The sequence below is a fragment of the Camelina sativa genome, chromosome 9 (assembly GCF_000633955.1).
Source record: "Camelina sativa cultivar DH55 chromosome 9, Cs, whole genome shotgun sequence".
Classification (NCBI taxonomy): Eukaryota; Viridiplantae; Streptophyta; class Magnoliopsida; order Brassicales; family Brassicaceae; genus Camelina; species Camelina sativa.
In genome coordinates this window covers 30,282,638-30,306,760 of record NC_025693.1, presented here as the reverse complement: position 1 = coordinate 30,306,760, position 24,123 = coordinate 30,282,638, and the positions used below count along the sequence as shown (strand labels likewise).

At 39.0% G+C, this 24,123-nt stretch overlaps 6 protein-coding genes across 6 annotated transcripts in view; 2 read left to right on the top strand and 4 right to left on the bottom strand.

The window, feature by feature from the left end:
* The window catches only part of LOC104713195 (cytokinin dehydrogenase 5), a 5,824-nt gene extending 4,208 nt beyond the window's left edge, over window positions 1-1,616 (top strand). Inside the window, exons 4-5 of the mRNA XM_010430266.1 lie at window positions 283-545; window positions 1,004-1,616. Of these exons, the coding sequence (XP_010428568.1) occupies window positions 283-545; window positions 1,004-1,364 (624 nt within the window). The 3' untranslated portion in view covers window positions 1,365-1,616. The remainder of the gene's footprint in view (window positions 1-282; window positions 546-1,003) is intronic.
* On the bottom strand, window positions 1,496-3,362 carry LOC104713197 (probable ubiquitin-conjugating enzyme E2 16). Its single transcript, XM_010430268.2, has 6 exons — window positions 3,195-3,362; window positions 2,976-3,079; window positions 2,768-2,870; window positions 2,450-2,513; window positions 1,865-1,953; window positions 1,496-1,755 (listed from the first exon to the last, which is right to left on the bottom strand). The coding sequence occupies exons 1-6, from the start codon at window positions 3,222-3,224 to the stop codon at window positions 1,660-1,662; spliced, it is 486 nt and encodes a 161-aa protein (XP_010428570.1). The 5' UTR covers window positions 3,225-3,362; the 3' UTR covers window positions 1,496-1,659.
* Window positions 4,946-7,303, bottom strand: LOC104713194. The gene is made up of 6 exons (XM_010430264.2): window positions 7,216-7,303; window positions 6,345-6,694; window positions 6,138-6,264; window positions 5,736-6,041; window positions 5,427-5,648; window positions 4,946-5,335 (listed from the first exon to the last, which is right to left on the bottom strand). The coding sequence occupies exons 2-6, from the start codon at window positions 6,692-6,694 to the stop codon at window positions 5,003-5,005; spliced, it is 1,338 nt and encodes a 445-aa protein (XP_010428566.1). The 5' UTR covers window positions 7,216-7,303; the 3' UTR covers window positions 4,946-5,002.
* On the top strand, window positions 11,682-13,393 carry LOC104713192 (BEL1-like homeodomain protein 11). The gene is made up of 4 exons (XM_010430262.2): window positions 11,682-12,108; window positions 12,469-12,854; window positions 12,942-13,002; window positions 13,100-13,393. Exons 1-4 carry the CDS (start codon window positions 11,818-11,820, stop codon window positions 13,226-13,228), a joined length of 867 nt encoding a protein of 288 aa, XP_010428564.1. The 5' UTR covers window positions 11,682-11,817; the 3' UTR covers window positions 13,229-13,393.
* On the bottom strand, window positions 13,346-19,749 carry LOC104713193 (26S protease regulatory subunit S10B homolog B-like). Its single transcript, XM_019230084.1, has 9 exons — window positions 19,632-19,749; window positions 19,486-19,539; window positions 18,840-19,084; window positions 18,672-18,758; window positions 18,499-18,585; window positions 18,277-18,405; window positions 17,983-18,174; window positions 17,789-17,887; window positions 13,346-13,420 (listed from the first exon to the last, which is right to left on the bottom strand). Exons 1-9 carry the CDS (start codon window positions 19,747-19,749, stop codon window positions 13,346-13,348), a joined length of 1,086 nt encoding a protein of 361 aa, XP_019085629.1.
* LOC104713191 lies at window positions 20,250-22,406 on the bottom strand. The gene is made up of 5 exons (XM_010430261.2): window positions 21,982-22,406; window positions 21,749-21,891; window positions 21,362-21,633; window positions 21,114-21,268; window positions 20,250-21,014 (listed from the first exon to the last, which is right to left on the bottom strand). The coding sequence occupies exons 1-5, from the start codon at window positions 22,232-22,234 to the stop codon at window positions 20,431-20,433; spliced, it is 1,407 nt and encodes a 468-aa protein (XP_010428563.1). The 5' UTR covers window positions 22,235-22,406; the 3' UTR covers window positions 20,250-20,430.

The window sequence follows — 24,123 nt, the reverse complement described above, 5'->3', positions numbered from 1 at the left end:
TTCTTCTTCTTCTTCTGATGTTTTAGTTTATCACTAGCGAATTAATCATGGTTACTAATTAAGTAGTGGACAAGGTCATGGACCACTCACCAAATAATGATTCCTCTTTCTCTAAGTTAACTTTTTTTTAAGACCAACTCTACTGGAATCTTAACTTATCTTTTGTTTTGGTAGGCTTTAATAGCAAAACAGCTTTTCTTAATTTTCCCCGTAAACTTTATTTTCCTATTCCGGATTAAGTATATTAAACGTGGATTTTTTTTCCTTTTCTCTTTCTTACAGGAAGTAGAGATTTTGATGAAGAAATTGAATTTCATACCGACATCGGTATTTACGACAGATTTACAGTATGTGGATTTTCTGGACCGGGTACACAAGGCGGAGTTGAAGCTCCGGTCCAAGAATTTGTGGGAGGTTCCACACCCATGGCTCAACCTCTTCGTACCAAAATCAAGAATCTCTGACTTCGACAAAGGCGTTTTCAAGGGCATTTTGGGGAATAAAACAAGTGGCCCTATCCTTATCTACCCCATGAACAAAGACAAGTAAGTCTTAGCATAACCGTTGATTACTACTTCTAAACTCTGTCGTTAGGAAAAAAGAATAAAACGAGTCTTGCATGCATGCAAAGTTACACTTGTGGGGTTTAATTAGTGGTCCAATAATAAAAAAGTTTGACAAAACTGAAAAAAAAACTCGACACGTGGTACATGGGATTGTCCGAAAAACGTTGTCCACATGTGGCATCGAACCAGCTAAGATTGACAATAACGCCTCGTCGGCTCGTCTTTCCCTTTTGTTCGTTTTTGTTTTTGCGACCAAATCCGACGGTCCACATTAGGTTTTGTCTGTTTTTTTTAAGTTCCTAGAACTCATGGTGGGTGGGTCCCGATCGGATTCTCCTAAACCAAACCGATCTCAACGAACCCTCCACACATCATTTATTAATTGTATATAGATATTGTCGTTGCTGACGTGGCTTTATGTGATTGTTATTTGCCAGATGGGACGAGAGGAGCTCAGCCGTGACGCCGGATGAGGAAATTTTCTATCTGGTGGCTCTATTGAGATCAGCTTTAACGGACGGTGAGGAGACGCAGAAGCTAGAGTATCTGAAAGATCAGAACCGGCGGATCTTGGAGTTCTGTGAACAAGCTAAGATCAATGTGAAGCAGTACCTTCCTCACCACGCAACACAAGAAGAGTGGGTGGCTCATTTTGGGGACAAGTGGGATCGGTTCAGAAGCCTCAAAGCTGAGTTCGATCCGCGACATATACTTGCTACTGGTCAGAGAATCTTTCAAAACCCATCTTTGTCTTTGTTTCCACCATCGTCTCCTTCTTCGTCAGCGGCTTCATGGTGACAGAACAAAAACCAGAAGAAAGTAGTAGTTGAGAAAAATATTCTTCCTGATGTATATATATGACCTAGTAGAGAAGCATCAGAGAGATTAGGTTGGGGCTTATGTTAGTAGGGTTTTAAAAAATTAGAGTAGAAGATTCAAAATTAGTCAAATTTTATTGTGTTGTTTTTTTACATCACGGATTTTGGAGATGGGTTTTGGGACAAGCTTAAAACCCGGTTAAATTAAAAATAGACAACAAACCTCGAGACTGTTTCGGATTATTTTACATTTTTCTTAATGGTCGAACGAGGTTTTATACTTTATCGTCGTGGAACCACCATCGAGTCTCCTTTGGAGATCTTCCGTTCTTACAGTTCTTCACATAGCGGTCATTGTCGGTTGGTCGTTGCTGCAACAAAAAAAAACAACCAAGCGAGAGGAAGGTTCAGCTATGTGGAAAACTAAAGAGAGTATAGTTTATATAATGGTGAGCTCATTAAGAGCTATGCTGTGCGTACCTTTTCAGTTGAGCTTGACAGCATGGAGAGGATACTGATGCAGATGGAACTCACCGTCATGGCTGGAGACCAAGAATCATACAAAATATCTACAAATCGATACACAACTTTAGATCAGCGTTCAAAAAAACTGTGCTATTGAATTTGAGCAATAAAATACAGGAAACACGCCAAATGATTCACTCATTATGTACATTTGCTCAACACTGATCTTAAGAGTTTTAAGAATACGAGTGAACCGTTGGATCTAAAGGAATATATAAGACTCAAGTCAGTTCCACAGAAGATCATAAAATTCATAAATAGATTATGTTAATCACTAGGATTGCCAAAATATCCTAATATATCTTGTTACTAGCAACACAAGCGAGTCGAGATGCCTTATTTCATATGACAAGAAACAAATTTATGGAGGCTAAAAAACTAATAATCATCATTGACATCTCCCATCAAGCTTCAGATGAAGGCAAGCAAGTAGAGCCATTAGAAATGTACCGGATTCAGAGTAAAACAAAAGTGAAGTGGAAGATAATAACCAAAAGAGCCAAGAGAGTATCATAAAACAGAGGATATAGACTGACATACCTAAACAAATATGCCCGTTGCTGTAAATGTGAGGATGCACAGGAGCTGGATGAAGAAAAATCACCTGCACAAATGAATAACAGAATAAATAAAGAACTTAGTACTCAAGTCAAGTCAACTCAGAAAGAGCTCAAGAGATTTCATAAGAAAGCAGAGACCAGATAGCAGAGATTCCAAGATTGATAACCAAGCACTAATGTGAAAATCCAATTGAAGTAAGTAAATGCAGTTCAGCTTACAATTTCAAAACTTAGTCAAGAGATCTTCTTCATTACACTGATTACACTAACATAGAACAGAGGAGAGATATACACTCACTTGTGGTGACTCCATAGGATAATGTTCAGGAAAATCAACTTGAAGCTGATAGGTATCGTTGGCGTACAGAGTACCTGGAGCGCCAATAACTTCAATTATCCATCTGCAAAACCCATGATTTTTTCACATCAACATATTGCTAAAATCGCACACAAGTGACCTTGTATAACAACCCTAGTACTAGTAGTACCCAAAAATTAAAAATTACCTCTGGAGATTATCAGTGACCTTGTGTTTGAAGCCAGTGGGTGGATTCATCTGCCATTCAACAAGCTCTTTCTGAAGCCTATTAGTCGCGATCTTGCTCAGAGCCTACACAGCACACAGTTTCCCAAAACAGAAAGAAAAAAAAAGAGTCAAAAACCCTAATTCCAAAGCCAAAGTCAAAATAAACAGAGCAACTGAGAGAGAAAGAGAGAGACAGAACCTTACGAGAAGGAGCACCGGAACTAGTCATACTGCCTTCTAAGAGATGGAGACAGATACAAAAGAGAGATCCCCTTGGAGAAGAAGAAGAAGAAGCGAGGAAGGAAGGATCGTAGTAGATCGGAGGGTTCAGATTTGTGGGGTCTTTCTCTGTCTGATTGAAGAAGAGATCTTAATGATCAGATTTTTTTTCTAGAGACGGTGGAGATGATGACACGTGTAGCATCCTGAGGTTTTTTAGATCCACGACCGTTTCGTACTTTGGTGTATCTGTGTCAGTGATATTGCAGAACAGCCAGGATCCCCTGGATTTTGCTGCTGCGTGATGAAACGGTCGAAGCGGTACAATCGTAACATTAATTCCACGTTCTGTGTGCGTTTCCATTATCACCCTTTTTTTTTTTTTTGGTCAAAATGTCACCCATTTTATGATACCAAAATTCTATCACAATATTATTTAAACAATTTTTAATACTAATTTCAAAAATTTGTGCAGTAATATAATGATGAGAATAGTATATAATCAGTTGTAAAAATCGTTTTAATTTCCTTTTAAACCGACTAAATCCTGTTTTGTCAGTTTATTTTTCTTCCAATTTTGTCATTTTCTTTTATACAATTTAATAAACAAAAATTGCTCAATTACAAATATTTTTAGAAACAGTTTATATATTTATAATCATTCTACACTTCCTAGTGTATTTGAGACCAAATACAAAACAAAACGAATGAAATCAACACCAAACCAACCATGTTATTAATCTTATTATATGTGTATCACATTTTTTTTAACGCTAAAACGATCAACAAAATTAAATTTTCAATTAAATTCCGTAAAATTGTCAAATTTTTCACTAAATGCTAGGTTCGCCTCAATTAAATTCGATAGAATTATAGATATCATTTTATGCAAACTTTTTTTTTTTCATCTAGGTTTATATTATAATTGAACAGATTACATCTGTTGAATACAAAAAAGTGAACACAAAGAAATCACCTAAGACTAATCCCAAACAAGGGAAGCACTAAGTCCAAACAAGGGAAGCTTAAGCTGGTAAGTTACACACTTCCAGACACATAAGCCGGCAGGTTACAAATTTCCGGAAACAAAGATACAAAGACTAAACAACCTAGAAAAACAAGTCACTAATGAATAAACAAAAACCAAAGATCTAAAACTGCCCAGCTGAATCAGAAAAAAGCTCACAAGCTTTCCCATAGAACCTGTAAAAGCCGGAGAGTACCAATAAGACCAGAAGTGCTATAAACCATACACTACAAGAAAACACGCCTATTGCGATGGAAGAATTCATAGCAAATCCCTCGCAAATAGGCAAAAACGAGGGAATTGCGAGGAACACACTTCCCTCGCAAATCGCTTCTCGCAAATTGGTCAACGTCGCAAATCCCTCGCAAATTTTGCGAGGAAAAATTTGCCCTCGCAAAAACAACGCAAATTGCGAGGGACAATATCAATAGCAGATTCCTAGCAACTTCATTCAAGCAATTCCCTCGCAAACTTTGCGATGGTTTTGCGACTTATATGTCCGTCGCAACATGATGAATTATACATTTTGTAATTATGATTATTTTCAAATTATGCAAATTAATTATGATTATTTTCTAATTATGCAAACTAAAAGTCATAATTAGCCAAAAAACTTTTAATTAAAACTGAAAACAAACTTGTAAATTACAAAATATTGTTAAAATTACACAAACATAAGTTCAAAACATAAATTGAAACACAACTACAAGTTCAACAACAAGAGACCATCACACAGAAGTAAAGTTCAAGAACAAGAGACCCTACGATGGTCTCGTGGTATCTCCTGCTCCGGTATCAATGGTGGCATCAGTCTCAGGTCGGGGAAATCTTGCAGCAAATTCAGGGTCCTTCTCAGATAGATAATCGAAGTAGGCATCGTAGCAATGCATCTTCTGAGTATTTTGTTGCAACTTCAATGCATAATCTTCTAACTGAGTAGACTGACTCGCAAGAACAGCTTCGGCCTGAGAAAGCTTCTCAGCTAGAATGACTGGATCTTCAGTCGGAGTAGGCGTGAGAACAACATGAGCTGAAGATGCTTCAGTTTGCATATTACCGACTCCATATATCCTGTTTTTCTTCTTCGGAGCAACCTGCAAACAACAAAAAACATAGACACAATGTAAAGTTCAAAGATATGAAACAAGTGAAAACCAAAACACAATGTAAAGTTCAAGAATTTACCTCAGCAAAAATTTGGTTCTTCATACTAACTGACAATCCGCCAGAAGCACTACTCTCTATATTGTCCCCTGAGCATAGCCCAGTTTCAGCCTCAGTTATCCTCGATGACACTTCATTGTATACCTTCTCAGATAGTCCATCCACAAACGACCCATCAGGTTTCCTATGAGTATCTTCTAGGACTTTCAAGAAATCAGGAAGTGCCTCACCAGTCATCTCCGACTAAACAAAGATATGAAACAACAAAGTATTAGACTAAAGCAAGAATTTATAAGTAATTGTACTAAATAACTAACTTAACATACTTACATGTTTTCGTGCACGGGCTTTAAAAGAGGTCTGACCAGACCGGTGTTTATGCATTCCATTGCCATCAGGATCACTGTATCGAGCATTTCGACTGTTGATACTCTTTTCCTCAGATTTTGGTTCAGACCAAAACTTGACCAAGCCTTCCCATACTTTAGGATCAAGCCACCGCGGCATTGCATCATCACCTTTTACTCTCCACTTAGACTTCCACCGAGACACTTGATCAGTCATCCGGGTCTTCAACTTGCTTTCAAACTCGGCTCGAACTCTCCCATTGATAGAGTGGTCCCAGTTATATGTTTGCTTGTAAAAACATAACATGAATCAGAATCATAATCAGAATCAAGTAAGTAAAAACAAAATCTGTAATTTAAACACATCAACAAACATTTAACTTACCGCAAATGTTTCAAACCACCGGTTTACAACCGCACCTGGTGTTTGGGTCCAATTGGCATGAACTTCTTTGAAATCTCTTTCAAAGATGGCCCGAACAGTAGCAGCAACCTGAGGATCCTGGGCAAACCTACAAAACACAAGAAAAAAGGGAATGAGGATCAATGAAAATAGATCTAAAAAATTAGACAACCCTAACTACATTCTTACCATAGAGTACCCGGAGGGCGTTTAGGGTCCAGTTTCTGTAAGCTAGCACGACCGGGACTTGCAAGTAGCTCTTCCAAAGTAAAAGAAGAGGTCTGAGGAGACACATCGTTGACACGCGAAGTCGAATGCTGTGGAGGAAGATGATCTTCCACCACCGGTGAGGTTCCTTGACGATTATCTTGGATCACCGGTGAGGTACCTTGCGAGGAGGCGGGAGAAGCTACCCTTGGAGCAGAGGTAGAAGAAGGTAACCTTCGAGAAGGGATGGGAGGAGATAGCCCTTGAGAAGATATAAATCTTCTGTAAACGTTTTGGCCACCAGAATGATTTTGGTTCTCTTGAGAAGACATCTAAAAAACAATTCCAAAAAACTAAATTAAAACACTCAAATTCGATATAATTAGAACCCTAAAAACAAATTAGATTAAATCCTAAATTCGAATTAGGTAAAAATCCTAAATTCGAATTACATAAAAACCCTAATGTTGAAACCCTAAATTAAATAACCCTTAAAATCAAAATCAAACCTAACCACTAAAACCAAAATCGAATCAAAAAATCAAAACCCTAAAATTGAAACCCTAAAATTCGAAACCCTAAAATCTAATTAAAACCCAAATCGAATCCCCAAATTGAATCCCCAAATTCGAAACCCTAAAATCTAATTAAAACCCAAATTGAATCCCCAATTTTGAACCCTAAAATCGAATTAAAAACAGAAGAAAGAAGAGACAGAAGAGATCGGAGAAGAGAGAAGAAATCAGAGAAGAAATCAAAACCCTAAAACTGAAATCAAAACCCTAAAATCCTAAACCTTTGTCTCGCAAACAGATCTAGCCGACATAAGAAGAGAGAGGAGGAGTAGACTAACCGAGGACGAGGAGATTAGCCGGAGAAGAGAGAGGTGGAGGATTTGAGTAACCGGAGAAGAGAGGTGGTTAATCGGAGAAGAGAGGTGAAGATTGATCAGAGAATAGAGGAATTAGGGTTCGAGGGTTTTTGCGGCTGTGGATTAGTCGAGGTTTGAGCTTCGCTCAAACTAGGTTTTTCTATTTATATAGGAAAAACGATGCGTCGCAAGTCTCTCGCAAAAATTGCTACGGATTAGCTACGGTCCCTCGCAAATCCCTAGCAAACGTATTAAAATATGTAATTTATATTTCCAGAAATTGCGAGGGAATTGCTATGAACTGAGACATTTGCAATAGATTTGCGATAGATTTGCGATTTATTTAGGGTTTAGGTTTTAAAATTGTCATTTATGCCCTATTTTTTTATTATAAATCTTGGATTCATCTTTTGAAACATTAATAGTAATGTAATTAGTCTTAAGGGTTTAGGTTCAAGGGTTCATTTGCGAGGGAATTGCTATGACGTAAGAGATATGCGATGGATTTGCGAGTAATTTGCTATGCAAATAGCAAATCCATCGCAAATTTGTCGCAAACCTTCAATCTCTAATTTATAAAAACCATCAAAAATGATTTAAAACAATTAGTCAAACAAACTTTCAAGTATATTATGTGGTCCAATAGGCTCATCATACTTTTTTCTATCATCAAACTTTTTAAAATTGTCCAATTTTGCATCTTCCTCTAATCATTAACTATCTTCTAACTATCTTCCTATATATGTTCATTACATTAAAACAAATATTTGACAAATATTCCAAAATTGTCCAATTCTCCAAATATTTTGTGTTGCACTGCCCTATCTGTGATTATAAGTCTTGGATTCATATTTTTAATCATTAATAGTAATGTAATTAGTCTTTAGGGTTTAGGGTTTAGGATTTAGGGTATAGGGTTTGAAGTTGTAATTTGCGAGGGAATTGCTATGATTTTCTTAATTTGCGATGGATTTGCGACTAATATGCTATTTATCTAGCAAATCAGTCGCAAATTTGTCGCAACCTTGTATATTTAATTTATAAAAACCATCAAAATAATTTCAAAAGTTAACAAAATTAACTTTCAAGTATATTATAAGGTCTAATGTCTCATCATACTCTTTTCTATCATCTTTTTAATCATTAAAAGTAATGTCTAATTATATTAAGTTTTGTAATATTAAAAAAAAAAAATTCCTCATTTTGCAATGGATTTGCTATGGCAATCGCAGTTCACTCGCAGATCGGTAGCAAATTTGCTATGGATTTTATTTTCGCAAATGCATCGCAAAATTGCGAGTGATTTGCGAGGAAGGTGACCTTCCCCGCGAGTTTGTCGTAAATACCTCGCAAATGAGCAGTGGATTTGCGACGACTTGCTTCCTCGCAATTTTGCGAGAGATTTGCTATATATTTTTAATTTCTTGTATTTTCGTCGCAAATCCACCGCAAATTTGCGAGGGCTCTCCTCCGTCGCAACACGTCCTCGCAAAAGGCGTGTTTTCTTGTAGTGATGACCTATTTATGCAAACTCTTTTGTTAAGCAAAATAAATTAACGATAACAATTTATAATATAATAAGATAAATTAAATAGAAGCTATGAATGGGTCAAAAGTCGAAGACTCGAAGGCCCATTGGATGTGTTGTAGCAACTAGCAAGTAGATGTGAAACTAAGAAAAGCCAAAGCAATGTCTTCGAGATCTTTGCAGCGTGTTTTCAAGAAAAGCCTAATTAGCAGCTACTATCAACGAAAATACACATACTACTCTTTAAAGTATTACATGCTCCTTTGCCTTTATTGTTCTGAGTTCAGATTCAGACGCAGACAAAATCTCTGAATTTCCAATAAATAATAGCAATCATGAACCAGCTTCTCCCTTTTTTTAACATCGACATTAATACGGTAAAACTCTCATGAAGATTTTGAACTAACAAGTTTGTATATGAAATTTTTTAACATAACTTCAATATTTTGTTGTCAACTTTTAACTCCATTCTTAACATTTGAAGAATTATGGAGTTTGTTTTTACTTTGGTAGAAAAAATAAAAAAAGACTGTGGATATGTGAAATCAGAGTCGTTATGAAGATTAGTTATTCCCTAAGCACTAATGAGAATCATTGGCTCCACAAACAACTTTCAAGTTTATCCATTTTGATTATTATGTATATCATCTGGATTGTAGAAATATAATACCATAACTTAACTAATAACAAAAAGAAAAGCAAATAGATAAGGTGCATGTTGTTAACATTTATATTATACTTCCTTCAAGATTTTGAAAAATAATTCTTATAAAAAAAAGAAGTTAATACTTGTTGTTTGTTTGTGTGTGTCTTTTTCTCTTTTGGGGGTTTGAACTTCCCAACAAAGTTAGAAGCTCAAAAAGGGATTGTGGATGCTGAAACAAGATAAGAAGAAGCATTTATGCAAAAGCCTGTTGTTTGTTTGGTGCTCAGAGGAGAGGGACCATATTATATCCCTTTTCTTCTTCTTTTTTTTGACAAGGATATACAAAACCAAATTCTTTTGGACAGGTGTGTTACCTTAATNTTCCTCATTTTGCAATGGATTTGCTATGGCAATCGCAGTTCACTCGCAGATCGGTAGCAAATTTGCTATGGATTTTATTTTCGCAAATGCATCGCAAAATTGCGAGTGATTTGCGAGGAAGGTGACCTTCCCCGCGAGTTTGTCGTAAATACCTCGCAAATGAGCAGTGGATTTGCGACGACATGCTTCCTCGCAATTTTGCGAGAGATTTGCTATATATTTTTAATTTCTTGTATTTTCGTCGCAAATCCACCGCAAATTTGCGAGGGCTCTCCTCCGTCGCAACACGTCCTCGCAAAAGGCGTGTTTTCTTGTAGTGATGACCTATTTATGCAAACTCTTTTGTTAAGCAAAATAAATTAACGATAACAATTTATAATATAATAAGATAAATTAAATAGAAGCTATGAATGGGTCAAAAGTCGAAGACTCGAAGGCCCATTGGATGTGTTGTAGCAACTAGCAAGTAGATGTGAAACTAAGAAAAGCCAAAGCAATGTCTTCGAGATCTTTGCAGCGTGTTTTCAAGAAAAGCCTAATTAGCAGCTACTATCAACGAAAATACACATACTACTCTTTAAAGTATTACATGCTCCTTTGCCTTTATTGTTCTGAGTTCAGATTCAGACGCAGACAAAATCTCTGAATTTCCAATAAATAATAGCAATCATGAACCAGCTTCTCCCTTTTTTTAACATCGACATTAATACGGTAAAACTCTCATGAAGATTTTGAACTAACAAGTTTGTATATGAAATTTTTTAACATAACTTCAATATTTTGTTGTCAACTTTTAACTCCATTCTTAACATTTGAAGAATTATGGAGTTTGTTTTTACTTTGGTAGAAAAAATAAAAAAAGACTGTGGATATGTGAAATCAGAGTCGTTATGAAGATTAGTTATTCCCTAAGCACTAATGAGAATCATTGGCTCCACAAACAACTTTCAAGTTTATCCATTTTGATTATTATGTATATCATCTGGATTGTAGAAATATAATACCATAACTTAACTAATAACAAAAAGAAAAGCAAATAGATAAGGTGCATGTTGTTAACATTTATATTATACTTCCTTCAAGATTTTGAAAAATAATTCTTATAAAAAAAAGAAGTTAATACTTGTTGTTTGTTTGTGTGTGTCTTTTTCTCTTTTGGGGGTTTGAACTTCCCAACAAAGTTAGAAGCTCAAAAAGGGATTGTGGATGCTGAAACAAGATAAGAAGAAGCATTTATGCAAAAGCCTGTTGTTTGTTTGGTGCTCAGAGGAGAGGGACCATATTATATCCCTTTTCTTCTTCTTTTTTTTGACAAGGATATACAAAACCAAATTCTTTTGGACAGGTGTGTTACCTTAATTGTTTTTATTTTATTTGCCAATATTTTAAATACTAAGTGCTATTAGTAGGTGGAAGTGTAGGTAACTATGCATAGTGCTTTTGCTGCAGGATATGCAGCATCGGTGGCTCTTCTTACTCTATCTAGCTAGGTGCTTCTTGATTTCAAAATCTTCAGTGCTTTTCTTAAACACAATAATTGTTTCTAAACTTGGCTTTGACCATGGATTACCTCTAATAGTGTTTTTTCAACGTCAAAGAGTTTTTATGGGTTGCCACAAAAATATAGTTTACGAGGGGTCTAATCGAATAATGGTCTACCTCAGTAAACTCCACAGATTTCAACGAACAATTTCTTCATATTTCAAATTTGATAATTTATAAAAGCAATAAAGTCCACCGAATATATCATGTTACTCAATTATCAAAAAATGAAAAAATAAAATAATATAATGCTATTCGTTGAATTTTTGGAGGCACTCTCGTTTATACTGGTAACTAGCATTGGCTAGTATTTATGGGTTTCAAAAGCTAGCTTCGCTACAAGTCAACTTCCAATTTTTAATATAAAATACATTATGAAATTATGAATAATATATATATATATATATATTGATTGCTTCTTGGTTACTTATTTATTTATGTATGTCGAGCAAAAAGAGTAACAGAACATCTCCAAGTAGAAAAGAAGATGGAGTTTAGGGTAAGGCATGAGTGTTCATCTCTGCGTGGTACTTTGCTGGATTCAAGATATGCCAAGGCAGTGCAGTGCCTTGTAGAAGAAGTAATCGATATAGGTGGTAGAGATGTTGAGCTTTGCAACGACATCTTAATCCAACAGCTCTTTCCAGGAAGGAAAAGATCCGGTTTTAAATTGTCTTCCGAAATCAAATCCGAACTTTGCAGTTCAGGTTTCATGTCTTTGCCTGAGAATCATGAGATTCATATCAAAATCACGAAGCTTCTCAGTTTATTGCAACAGGTCAGTCACTCTAATCTTCCAAACAACTTTGAAAATAGTCTAAATTGGTTTATATATATTTAATTTAACAAAGCAGTGTATACTATTAAACCATGAACTCCAAAACTTACAGTCTAATAAGTAAATCTAAAGTCTAAAGACTAAACCTTAAACCCAAAAATTCTAAACCCTAAAGCATAAAACCTTAAATTTTGATGACAAAATCTAAACAACATGGTATATTTCTTAGTATTCATAGAGTTTAGGATTTTTTTGTCTTTTTGAATTAAGATGTTTTAAGATTGGTTTCCTAAATGTCCCATAATTATTTCCTCTGTTTTTGTTGTAACATTATTTTGGTTAACTCCGGTTTATGGACAGGTAGAAGAAAGATTTGACATGTACTGCAATCAATTGGAGCAAGTGATATCAGCATTTGAGGAAATAGCAGGAGAAGGATCATCCAAAGTATACACCGGTTTAGCTCTTCAAGCCATGACTCGACATTTCGGTAGTCTAGAAGAAGCAATAATCTCTCAGCTCAACTCTGTTCGTCGGAGATTCATCAACTCTCATCAAGATGTTCCCAAGATCATCAGCTCTGGCTTATCACAGCTCAGCTTGTTCGATGGGAACACTTCATCATCACTTCAGCGTCTTGGTTTGGTTCAAGGACCACAAAGACATGCTTGGAAACCCATCAGAGGCTTGCCAGAGACTTCCGTTGCTATTCTCCGAGCTTGGCTCTTTCAACATTTCTTGCATCCGTAAGTTTTCTTGTTGTTTAAGTAACTAACAGTGGATCGAAGTAAATGTTGGAGAAATAATATTTGATTGTTGTAATGTATAAACAGTTATCCGAATGAAGCAGAGAAGCTGGTGTTGGCGTCTCAAACAGGACTTTCCAAGAACCAAGTATACACTCCTCAGAATCTGCTCTTGCTTTTAAATTTTTTGGTATCATCCTGATTCTGATTGTCATTTTTGTTGTTGTTGATGATGATGATCAAAGGTATCGAACTGGTTTATAAATGCTCGAGTTAGACTCTGGAAACCGATGATAGAAGAGATGTATAGAGAGGAATTTGGGGATTCCTCAGATGAATCCATGCAAAGAGAAGCTAATGATGATTCAAACTGACTGAAACCATAGAAAAACAGAACAAAAGGTTCTCAGTCTAATTTAGATCTATGCTTCTTCTTTTGATGAATTTGTTAGTCATTATTATCTCTTTCCTTCTTTATGTTTCTCTATCTTTTATTCTTCCCCAAAATCAACAATAGTAAGTGCACTGGATTCAAGTTTCTTCGCTTCGCCTAGTTTTGTTACAGCCTTGTTGAGGCTAGAAACAACAATTAGAAGAATAAGTTTGTAAAATGAGATCTGGGCAGACTTTCGGTACAAATCGACTTAGAACTATGAAAAACAACGAACTGGACTTTTGTATTCACTTTTTCTATTGATTCGCTCTGAGCTTGATTACATGTCTTGTGTCCTTCACATTCATCTGCTATTTAAACTAAAATTCCTCGAAACCCTTCCTGAACGTCTCGCTGCAATCTCGGCTCCCCAATCCCGATTTCTTCTCCAGGTTGACTTCATCCTCCTGCTCGGGTTTTCCTCCATGGGCCCTTACTGGGCCTCTTTTCCTGGCCTGCGCGTACGCCCTAATGGGCTTATTTGGTGGGCCTTATGATCGTCGAAACCCAACACCAACAATTGCCCCCCAGCCTTTTAACCTATTTTTGGGAGGGTTGAAAGGCGAATATCCAGAGAATCTTTCATGTCGTTTCGGTTTCGCGATCTTCCTCGGGGAAGGGGCAAAACATGCGGAGGCGACTCGTCGAGCTGTTCGTGAGGCCAAGGAGCGGATGTCCCAAGACTACCGGGCGGTGCTGGATTCAGTGAAGAGCAAGTGGGAGAGGAAGAAAGAGCAGACCGCGGTCGAGAGCGATCTCGCAGAGATCGAGTCCAACCTTCTTTTGATCAAGCAGATCGACGAGGGGAGGACATCAATTGCGGAGGAGGTGCAAGTTCTCGAGACGCAGCGGGCGGTCCTTGCGGTTAGGTCCAACTCCTTGGCGGTTTCGGACTTTTCGGTGAGCAAATTGGACCTTCCTCAGATCTCGGAAGACTCGGTCGCGCCCATGGAGGTTGATGTCGGAACCGGGGTCCCGCGTGGTTTGGACGAGCATGGGAGCAACGCGAGTGCCGCGAAGGATCCGGAGGCTGGGACCGGGGAAGAAGACGTTTGAGTTATGGCGTCTTTATTTTATTTATCGTTTTGAACTTGCGTTATTTGCCCGAAAGGGCTTTTAAATCTTTTGTTATGACTTGCCCGTGGGGTTTTAACCCAAGACTTTATTTCTTTTCGTTTTTTGGAATCAGCTGCCTGGGGAGGCATTCAAACCCTTGTTCTTTTCATATTGTCTTTGTTAACTGTTTCGGGTCGAAACGCGTGAGTTCTAATATGTACTCGGGGTATACGGAACTCTCCTAGGCCGGCTTCGGACAGCGGGAAATATTCCCCAGGCACTTAATTTGTGAACTCCGTAGAATTCACTAAAAATTTGCTATTTGGGGATGAAGTCCTTTGAGGTTTTCCAAATTGGGTAGTGAAATCTTATTTGCTTTCACGTGAGGTCGTGGGGTGCGGACTGTTAGCTAGAGCTGTGTTGACCTTTTTTTTTTTTTTTTGTTTTTGATGAAGTGTTCGAAAAAGCTTGAAACGGTTGCAAGACAGTGCGAAATTCGCATGTGCTGTTTGGTGTCGTAGGTACGTTTATTTGTAGGCAATTTCGTCGCGCCGTTAGAAAGAGTTATTGTTTGTTGATTTGGTATATTTGGTAACGGTGCACCAGGTCATGGTAAAATTCGCGTTTTATTTGGAAAGATTTTGCGGAGCGGATCGAGTTGGGAAGGTGGCTGCGCTCAGGATATTGAGCTGCCTACGTACCCCGTAAGGGGATCAAGCCAGGTCGTAGTTCGATTATTATGGATACCTCTTAGAAGTATTTTTTGAGGTTCATGACGTTCCAAGGCCGGAGCTCGGCTTTACCGTTGCTCTCGTCTACGAGGCGATATACGCCATTGCGAACGACCTCGGTGATACGGAAAGGTCCTTCCCATTTTGCCGGCGTTCTTTTCTTTTCTGTGATCGAACATTCGACGGAGTACTCGGTCCCCGACAGCGAAACGCCGAGGTCGGATCTTCGAGTTATAGAAGCGAGCGATGGCATTCTGGTAATTTTGAACTCGCACGTAGGCTTGTTCTCTCTTCTCGTCGATGACGTCGAGGTGATCGCGCAGCGCTTCGCTATTTTCCTCCTCATTCTCGGGGGAAACAGCTCGGCGAATACTGCCTATGGTAACTTCTGCTGGTATTACGGCCTCAATTCTGTAGGCTAAGGAGAACGTCGTCTCGCCCGTGCTGCCACGCGGCGTAGTTCGTGTGGCCCACAATACTCCGGGGAGCTGAGCGTCCCAGCCTGACTTCGCCGAGATGTACTACTAAAACCATTTACGGTGCTTTTGATGACTTATGGATCTCGGCCAGAGCGGCCCGCTCCTCTTCTGCTCGGGCGAAATTAATCGACCTATGGAGTGCGTCGTCGAGCGACGGGGGTTGTCGAACGGTGAGCTCTTCGCGGAATTTCGAGGTGTACCATAAGCCATGCCGAAGGGCTGCCAGGGCAACCTCGTCGCTTAGGTTGGTTATCCTGGCTATGGTTGACTTGAAGCGATTGATGTAATCGCGGAGCGGTTCGTCTTTTTCTTGGACGAGAAGCCAAAGGTCTGATTCGGTCACCTTAGCTTGGAAAAAGACTGAATACTGCTTCAAAAATGCCGAGGCGAGCTGATCGAAGCTGTCAATGGAGTTGGATTCCAAAGAGGCGAACCATTCCAACGCCGGTCCCACCAGGTTCTCGGCGAAGTAACGGCAGTAGCCGGCTTCACACTCGTCGTCGGTGAGATAAGCTTTTGTTATGGCTAATCTGAAAGCTCGGAGGTGCGCTCCCGGGTCCGTTATGCCCGCGTATTCGGGAAGGCGGAGCTTGCCCACGTCACGAAGGCGAACCTTCGCGATTCGGTCTGTGAACGGGGTACGCCTTGTTTCGGCGATCACGCGATCGATGTCTGGGGCTGCGCTTGTTGCCAGGTGCACCTTAGAGCGGATTTGGGCCATCTCGGCGCTTGCCTTATTCATGTACTCGGTTAGGAACTGCGCGCTGAATGCGCCGCTACTCGGAGGTCCGGGAAGACCGAGATCCTCGGTCGTTATTCCTCGTGACGCCCCATTTCTGAGTTCTCCTGTCGGGACTGGATCCAGTCTCACCGAGGAGCCCTCCAGAGCCCCCGAGGTGCGGAGGACCTGCCCTGCTGACCCGACGTCCCCGGATGGGGGATGCTCGTCACGTCGCGAGCTCGCGTTACCATTTAAGACCGACGAGCTCGGAGCTCCGTTGCTCTCTGACGGCGCGAAAACGGGTAACGTTCTGATCCCGGGCGGGGTAACGTGGACCGCCTCAAAGTCGAGACGAGTCCGGGGAAGCGCTCTTTCCGTGGGATTGGTTAAAGCTGTTCCCGAAGAGTACGCGGAATCCCGATAGGGTCCGAGATTTGCGCGAGAAGCGAGCTCTTGTTCATGCCGCTCGATTCTGTTCATGAGGGCCCTATTTGTCGCATCTTGACTTTGGGTCTTATCGATCAGAACGGTGAGCATTCCGCGAATCTCGGACGGATCGTTGCTGACGGGGGTCCCGGAAGAGACCACCGGCGCATGGTGCTGTCCGGGTCGGTTCGTTCCGTTATTCTCTGAACGAGTCCATACTCGGGACTGATTCCTGTTTCCTGTCAAGATCGCGGGGGCCGTGGGAACAACCCCGACGGTAACCCCTGGGTTTGTACTACCGAGATTCTGAGTTTGGGCGGGTCTGTGATGAGTGAGACCCGAACCTCCCAAAATACTTTGGTTCGGTGCTTGACTGTCGTCAAGTGATGAGCCTGTCCCGGGTCTGACTAGATCTGTAACCTCGTTATCGGACTGGGCTGACGCGGGTGCACCCTGGGAAGGTGCACTGATGGAGGTGGATCCGTGGACTGCCGCTGGTGGAGCAGTCTCTGAGATGATTGTGTTAGCGGTGGATGGATCCATTTCGCTGGAGTTCAAAGCAGTCGATTTTTGAGAATAGAAAGACCTAAGTCCCCACAGGCGGCGCCAAGTTGTTGGGGCTAGAAACAACAATTAGAAGAATAAGTTTGTAAAATGAGATCTGGGCAGACTTTCGGTACAAATCGACTTAGAACTATGAAAAACAACGAACTGGACTTTTGTATTCACTTTTTCTATTGATTCGCTCTGAGCTTGATTACATGTGTTGTGTCCTTCACATTCATCTGCTATTTAAACTAAAATTCCTCGAAACCCTTCCTGAACGTCTCGCTGCAATCTCGGCTCCCCAATCCCGATTTCTTCTCCAGGTTGACTTCATCCTCCTGCTCGTGCTTTCCTCCATGGGCCCTTACTGGGCCTCTTTTCCTGACCTGCGCGTACGCCCTAATGGGCTTATTTGGTGGGCCTTATGATCGTCGAAACCCAACACCAACAAGCCTGAACAAAAAAGTGTTTTAGTTATGATCATAAAATGGGAAAGATTGCAACACATTATCAAAGATCACAATAAGCAGAAACTTACTTACCTTGATGAAATCATTGGGGAGAACGTAATCACGCTCTGCACGTAGAGCTAACATCCCTGCTTCAGTACATATGTTACGCATATCTGCTCCATTGAATCCCTACAAAAGAAAATTTTCCAAAAAAAAAAAAGTTCTGTTCTGTTTTGCACTTTTGCTTTACACAAACACAAGTCATGAATGTAAGTGAGTCAAACCTCAGATAATTTCACGATCTTATCGTAATCAATCTCTCCATGTTTAGTTATAGCAGAAGCATGAATCATGAGTGTTCTCATTCTAGAATCTCCATTAGGCAAAGGAACCTCTATCTTCTTATCGATTCTACCAGGTCGAAGAAGTGCAGGGTCAAGAACATCAGCTCTGTTTGTTGCCATTATAACTTTCACCTAATTAACAAAAGCCATGATAATTCATACATGATTTTTTTGCTGCGCATGCATTTTAAAACTACAAAGATGCAAGAAAAAAGAAGAGACAGAGACACAAACTTTATCAAGTTCATCAAATCCATCAAGTTGAGAAAGAAGCTCAATGAGAACACTAGTTTTTGCTCCTCCTTCTCTGGAGCCACGACGTCTACCAATAGCATCAATCTCATCCATAAAGATGATACAAGGCTTTAACCAGAAGAAAAGAACACAGCTTATATCATACGTAAGTAATACCAAAAATTTCACAACATGTATTAAGCAAAAAAATGAGAAATTTACTTGATGATTACGAGCATATCTAAACATCTCTCTCACTAACAATGAACTATCTCCCAAATATTTACTTACAAGCGCGCTAGAAACAACCTACAATGAACCCAAACTATCCTAAATTTTGGTATACGTTAAGGAAAAAAAAAACTAGCATTATTTGTATATGAACTCGATCTTACCGTCAGAAAAGTTGAATCCATGTTGCTAGCGACGGCTCTAGCTAACAATTTCTTTCCAGTTCCAGGAGGTCCATAAAGAAGTACTCCCTATTAACATAACTCAACACACTAAGTCTCTTTATAATTTTGCGGAAACTGAAATCAATCAAACAAGAAATCAATCCTAACCTTGGGAAGTTTTACACCAACTCGTTGAAAGAGTTCAGGATTTGTGAGAGGAAGTTCAACGTAATCTCTAAGATCTCTGATTTGTTTGGATAAACCACCAAGATCTGAGTAGCTAACATCTCCACGGTCTCGATGCACCATATTATCAACCAATGGATTAACCATAGGAGGGAGAATTCTCATTATCGTCAATGAATCTTTCTGATGAGTAACTCTAGTTCCAGAAACTAGCTTTGACTGATCCACTTTGTTACAGCAGTTCTGATAGGTTAAGGGTGCATGTGGCGTTCATGAGGAAGAAGGCAAGAACCAAAGGGAGAAGAGCTAGACAGTGGCAGAGTAAGTCTCAGATGGGAAGTGGCTAAGTGTGATAGAACCTCGTGGGGAAACAGAGGGTTCGAGAATAAATCATTAGTGGCTTTGTTGTGTCTCTTACCAAAGCGTTGTCGTTTTAAGAAATAAACTCTATCTTAGGGTATTAAACATTGTATCCCGATGAGGGTAAACTTTATGAAAGAAAATATCAATTATTACATCTTGCCTCTTTTCTCTATTCTCTCTAACCCTAATCCCCTCCTTCCTCTCTTATCTTCTCTTATCTTCTCTATTCTCACCTCTTAATCCATTTCTGGTGACGTCGTTAGGCTCGTACCTAACAAGTTCACAATGTAACGACCTCCACCGTCTCCTTTCACAAGAACTGAAGATTGAATTTGTGAAAGTGAATGACTTGGGGAAGAAGAAAAAACAAAATCAAGAAAAAGTGAGAGAGAGAGAGAGAGAGAGGTTTACATCGTTCTTTGTCTAGAGATTTCACAATTTCTCCACCTCTTTCCGCACGAGTAGTGGTAAGGTATTTGAGATCGTGTTCAGTTTCTTGAAACCTTTTCTTGCGATCTTCCAATGTCATCATCTCTAAATGAAGAAAGCAAAATGTCATCATGCATATTGTAAAACCCTAAAGATTAGACATGTGTATGGCAAAAAATTAGCTGAAAATTTAGGGTTTAGAAAGAATCTGGACGAAGATAGAGTAATATTTGGAGTAACTTGCGAAGTTCGACCTTCGACTTGTACGTCTTAATGGCGTCGCATCTCCTCGCTGACTCTTCTTCTCTGTCTTCCATGGAAGCGAACCTACAAAGCTTTGAAGTACTAAGCAATGTTTGGATACGAACGATTCTGAGATTTTTTATGCTTTTGTTTTCTTTCTCTCTGCTTAAACAATAAAGAATCTGTTCTGTTTATACTTCCCGTTTGATTTTTTTCACAACTGAAACATTCGTAACTTATATCTATTTAATCCCGCTATTTTATATATATTCTAGTTTTGACCCCATACGTTTTGGTTTTTTCAGTTTAATCCCTGGATACTTACACTTTAGTACTTTACTAATTCAGCAGCAAAGCTAATCTCAACCCGTATTCGTGGATATAAGAAAACATTGTAGTTTAATTCAGCAGCAAAGCTAATCTCAACTCGTATACACAAAAGAAAAGAAAAAACAATGCGGTAGTATTGTATATTTCTATGAACAGAATAAATAAGAGAGAGAGAGATCAAGAAACATTGTAGTTTAATGATCTCATCTCATCGTAAAGCATGAGCTTTTGCGTGTTGCAAGACTTCCCTGAGCACTGAAGCTATTCGATGTGACATATGATGTTCCAAAAACATCTCTTTTACTCTCTCATACCCATTTTTCCCCATTGTTAACCTTAACTCAACTTGCATTGCCAATTTCGCTATGTTCTTGGCAAGAGGTGTCACGCCTTCTTTACCTGCATTATGTAACAGACCGGTCGTTCCGTTCAGTACAATCTCCATTGTACCTCCGGCTGCAGTACCAAGTACAGGTAGCTTAAAGGCCATGGCTTCGATTGTTATTCTCCCAAAGCATTCTCCTCTGGCTTGAGAATTCTGGACAAGAACGTCTATGGCTGCTATATACGGAGCTACGGTTAGAGTTTTGTTGACAAAGTGGACAAAGCTCTCAAGTTTCTTTTCTTGGACAAAGTGGCGTAGTTCAGTCTCGAACTTTGTCTGCCGGCTCATGTCGCTTCCTACAACTACTGCATGCATTGTTGGTACCTGAAGTTTCTTCTCTTTGATTGTTTCAAGACTTTCGTGGAAGGCTCGGAGAAACAGGTCTTGGCCTTTTCCTCGTGATAGACCTGAAAATAATAACAAACTCAAGTAAACTCTTACTCCTTATTAAATAGATGATACTCCTCAGGAAACTGAGAAAAGAAAGACATAAGAAGATGGCATACTATTAATAATGCCAAAGAGTAAGTCTTCATTCCGAACTCCAAGAGATTCTCGGACGTGCTCACGGAGAACTCTCTTGGCAACACTATCTTCAGCTACTTCCATCAATTCCTTGCTATTTCCTAGGTGCACCACATAAGTTTTGGGCATTTTAATCCTGTATTCCAACATTCATAGAACAGTGTTAAGCTACAAGAAGCAAAAAAAATAAGTGAATCCAACTGAGTTTACTGTATAGGAGGAAACGAACCCTAGGCGAGCCTGAGTTCTGTTTTTCCAGTACTCAGCAGTTGCGTGAGAATCAATCATTGCCCCTGCAACAAAAGGGAGGTGTTTGACCAAATCTGGATTGAAATAGTGTCCTCTCATCTCATGAATCCACCAAAGGATCTTAGGTAGAACTTTTACAACATTCTCCTTGAGAACAGCATCCAGCCATTTCCCAGCCACAGCAGTATTTAGTACAATCAAATCAGCCTTCAGAGCAGTATCTATGGCTTCCTGACCCTTTGCAGAGATCACCTGGAGTCAAGAAAGCTCACGTTAACACCAAAAACCCCCCCAAAGAACTACGAAGAAGCTCAAGACAACATTTTTACAACAAATTAAGCAGTCTAATGGTAGAAACTAAGAGAACCTGAACTCCACGATCCAACATCTTGTGCTCTAGACTGTAGATAACTTCATCTGCCTCAACTGGTTTCTGATTAGTGATCCAAACAACATCAGAACCAACTCCTCTTAACAAAAACGCCAATTCCATTAACAGCAAAGGTCCACCTTTTTGTCACACAAAACCAATCATCCCTTCAGAAAAAAAGTTGAAATTTTTCGAGAACCCAGATCAAAAAAGGAGAATCAAATCAGCACCTGAGAGTGATAACTCATGAGAAACTAACAAAACAAGCTTTGATTTCATGAAACCTAGAGGATTCGATTGAAACTTCGTGGCGCTGTTAACTTCATTCTTCTCCTTCACGAATTGGCCGCTATAGCTACAGGATTCGAAGCTAGATCTCACGAGGATTACACCAACTGTTGATACAGATACAAACAGTAAAACCACCATAGCCCATCTCTTCCTTTGCATTGTGACCCAAACGCTCGTCGACGCTTTCGCCATTGTTTTTTTTTGGTTCTCCGTTTAACTCACATCCCAGGGTTTTTCAACACTCTAGATCTTTGCAAATTTCTCGAAGATCAAAACTTTGAACATCAAAATAGAGACGAGAATGGGCACGAAATTGGATCTCTGAGTAGAAGAAGAACTGTTTCAACTCCGTTGATACTGAGAGAAGAACCTTGAAAGCAATTTTCTCTTTTAAAGGTTTGGCACTCCGTGACGTTTTGATCGAACATCTTGCCGTTTTTTAATAACCCTCTAGTTTACAAAGAGGTTTATTAAACCCGCTAGTTGCTGAAGAGGTTTTCGCTAGACTATGGCTGGCCTTATGGGATTTATTAGAAAAGGTAATTCGCAATTATATCCACTACTAACATTAGAAACTCCACTTTAGTTTGTATCCAAAAGCTAATAGAGGAGCTCATCTCATCCCACAGCCACAGAGCGTCACAACTCACAAGTGAGTACTGGTTATGTCACTTGTTTGTATCCAAAAGCTAATAGAGGAGCTCATCTCATCCCACAGCCACAGAGCGTCACAACTCACAAGTGAGTACTGGTTATGTCACAAGTGAGTACAGGTTATAGCCGTATGTTACGTCTAGTCATCTAACGTGGATGTATCAAGTGTTTGACGGTGAGAAGGTTTCATCCTTTGGGTAGCTAGGATTGGTCTTTTGGATAGTATAGAGTTTAAACTCTTTTTTGTAAATTTCAGGTTTCCTTAACAGAAACAAGGTATTGGTTTGAGATTTATGAAGATTTTTTAAGAGTTTAATAAAATCATTAAAAGTGAACAAATGAATGATTGTTGAAGATTGTNGTAGATACCATTCATTTCAAGCATGATGTGGCCAAAGGGTTACCACACAACACAAGTCCCTTAAAATAACGGTGCAGAAGAAAGGCAAGTCGCAGTCACAGTTAAAGCAATCAGCAGTCCAATCTCCGTTGGATTCTGCTCGAGCCTAATATATAAGGTATGGGCTTTACCATTATTTTCTGCAGTACTCCAGGCCCAATCCAGTATCAGTTATCACATTACAACAAAGTCTATTATGTAAAGAGGTTTAGGGGGTGGTATTGGTTTGAGATTTATGAAGATTTTTTAAGAGTTCAATAAAATCATTAAAAGTGAATAAGTGAATGATTGTTGAAGATTGATAGAGAGTTTTGTGGATTAGTTTTCTAAAATCTTGTAAAGTCTCCAAACAATCCCTGTATTTTTGTGATACTTTCCATGACTTTATTTTCTAAAGAAAGTTTTTAAAATCATGAACCAATAACATAATAATTGAACTCATTAACAATCCTAGATTCTTTTGTTTTAATTGAATAACACAAAACTTTTAATGACTTTATAAAAGTCTGAATCCAATAACCCAAATTTCTGAAGATTTTAAATGACTTTTTACAAATCACAAACTAATAACACTAAACTTTAACAGAGTTTAACAAAGTCTTGTTCTAATAACAACAGATTCTACATAACATCTAAAATCTTTAAAACTCTATTCAAATCTCAAACCAATACCCCCAACTAACTTAGCAACTGCTGTTTTTTGGGAAATGGTGGATAATGAATGTAATCTTGTATGACCGTTCCAACAAATAAGTAACATATATATAAAATCAGTTGATAAAAAAAAAAGTTTGTATCCATTAATAATGAGGTTTAATAGTGTTATTATTGTCTTGACGTTGTAATCTCATGCACTGCAAGGGAAATTATTGTGTGCTACGTACGTTGTTTTATGTATGTTTTGAAAATGTGTTTTCATCTGTTAACTATGGGATTAATTACTATTCAACGGTGAATATATAACCATATATACTACTAAACTCTTACGTTGATGTCAATTACATGTATTCTTCAAAATAAAATAACT